The sequence below is a fragment of the Nestor notabilis genome, unplaced genomic scaffold (assembly GCF_000696875.1).
Source record: "Nestor notabilis isolate BGI_N333 unplaced genomic scaffold, ASM69687v1 scaffold20400, whole genome shotgun sequence".
In the NCBI taxonomy this organism is placed as follows: Eukaryota; Metazoa; Chordata; class Aves; order Psittaciformes; family Psittacidae; genus Nestor; species Nestor notabilis.
Window position 1 is genome coordinate 33,452 of NW_009909997.1, and position 2,286 is coordinate 35,737.

At 56.4% G+C, this 2,286-nt stretch overlaps 1 protein-coding gene across 1 annotated transcript in view; it reads right to left on the reverse strand.

Annotated features, from left to right (window-relative positions):
* ETV5 (ets variant 5) overlaps positions 1-2,286 on the reverse strand; it is a 12,613-nt gene that overhangs the window by 1,148 nt on the left and 9,179 nt on the right. The window contains exons 7-9 of the mRNA XM_010023883.1: positions 1,591-1,688; positions 1,051-1,119; positions 551-720 (exon numbers count right to left, since the gene is read on the reverse strand). Coding sequence (XP_010022185.1) covers positions 551-720; positions 1,051-1,119; positions 1,591-1,688 — 337 coding nt within the window. The remainder of the gene's footprint in view (positions 1-550; positions 721-1,050; positions 1,120-1,590; positions 1,689-2,286) is intronic.

The following is a 2,286-nucleotide window of genomic DNA, read 5'->3' on the forward strand; positions in this document are numbered from 1 at the left end:
CCCGGGAGCATGCTGGGGGGGAGGAACCCATGGCCCAGCAGCAGGTCTGGGCCATTCCACTGTGGTCAGTGAGCACTGGTGGCTCCGGGAGCAGTGTGTGCTGTGCTGAGAGGCAGTGGAGGAGATTAAAGGTGAATTTAATGGATCCTCATGGACAGGCTGGAGAGGTGGGACAGTGCAAACCTCATGCTGTTTAACAAGGCCAAGTGCAAGGTCCTGCACCCGGGTCAGGGCAATCCCAAGCACAAATACAGGATGAGCAGAGACTGGATTAAGAACAGCCCTGAGGAGAAGGACTTGGGGGTGTCAGCTGATGCGAAGCTCACCATGACCCGTCAGTGTGCGCTTGCAGCCCAGAAACCAACCGTGTCCTGGGCTGCATCAAAAGGAACGTGACCAGCAGGTTGAGGGAGGGGATTCTCCTGGCTTTTTCACTCTTTTCCTCAAAAGCTGCCTAGAGTGTAAGTGTAAACTGCTGTGTTGCATAGGAAGGATTTGCCCTTCGACCCAGTCTCCAACATGCCTGCTGCTGAGGCAGGATCCCACGTACCTCCTCAGGCTCGATCAGCTTGAACTCCATGCCCCGACCGGTCCAGGCAATGAAGTGGGCATTGGCAGGGTCATCCAGGAGAGTGACCAGGAATTGCCAGAGCTGCAGGGACCCACGCCGCTGGTAGGGAGGGCCCTCACGGTACAGGGTGGGCTCCTGCTTCACTTTACCTGCCCGCATCAAGACACAGCTGATTAAACTAGGTTCACCCCTGTGCCAAGACCCTCTGTGCAGGGTCAGGCCCCAGAGTTGAAGGGGGGAGAGGTGCTGGTGATGGTGCTGCAGGCAGGTGAGGCACAGGGTGGGTGGCAGGGACAGGGTATAGCACTGATGACCATGATGCCAAGCAGCTGTGCAGGATGATGCTCAGCAGCTCTCAAGAGCACTGTGCCAGCACATCTTGGCTTTAAAAGCTGGCCACTACAGGGCCCTGCCTCAAATCAACCTGTGTGAGCCCTGGCCACCCCCCAACCCTCCCTCCTCTGGGGCCAAGTTCTTACCCTCCAGCCTCTCTGGTACCACGCATGTGTCATCAAAATACAATCGTGTGTCCTTTTCATATGAAAATCCTATGGGGAAGAGAACCTCAGTGAGCAAAGGGTCCCTTCACCACCCCAGATGGACTCCCCAAGAACCCTGGCTTGACTTAATCCAGAAACAGGACCCCACTCCCCAGTGCTGGGAGCAGACCCATCCCCCAGTTATTTCAATAGCATCACACCAGCTTGCCAGCTGAGTGCCACACAGCTCTGTCCCACTCACCCCAGGGAGCCGGGGAAACAAGAACCCTCTTAGCAGCTACATTGGGTGCATTATCCTAGATTACATGGCACTACTGTGCCCTCACAGCATGCTTGCAGGCGCCAGTGCCTGCACAGCACAGGCCCTGTTTTTAGTGTTGCTGCCAGTGCTGCTCCCATGTAGGCTATCACAGGTACCACAGGGCTCTCATGGGTGTTTTTGGGGTGCCCAGTGGCTCTGCCTGCCCCGAGGGAGGGATCGGACACGCCAGGGATGCCCATGAGCAGAGGTACACTCACCATCATGGCTGCTGGGGAAGATGCCACCCCGCAGGTATGAGGACTGGCAGTTAGGCACTTCTGCAAGGGACATGAAGGTGGTGTTAAGGACTTGGGTTCTATGGGGCCCACCAAGCACCCAGCAGCATCTTTCTCCCTCTACTCCCCAAGCACATCCTCTGGCCAAGCCTGGGCATCTTCCCCCCCCAATCCCTCCACCAGCACTCCCTGAGCCACAGCATCCCGTCCGGACCCCACCCCCAACTCTGGGGAAACCCAGTGTGACTGCAGCGGGGAGCACACTGGAATGAGCACCAGGAGCAAGGTTTAAGTCAGCCTGTGGTTTTCACCATGTTATTCTGGCCCTGCGGGGAGGGAGGCATCTGCTCAGCCGTGCCATCCTCCATCCTGAGGTCGGGGTATTTTTAGGTCCTAAGGCGATTAGAGGATTTTTCCGTGATGCTAGTGGGGTCCAGCAGCCAGAAATCACAGCTGGCCCCAGGCCAGGGTTGCAGGGGGACCTGCTGAGTGCCATGGGGCACCCCAGCCTGACCACACTGCGCGGCATCTGGTGAATTCCTGCTCTAGTCCCCATCATGGGAAAGGAAAGAGAAGGGGGATAAAAAGGCTAAAAAAATAAATAAATAAATAAAAAATTGAAAGGAACAATTATCTACCATGTGAAGCAACAGCTTCAGCACCCCAGGGCATGCAACA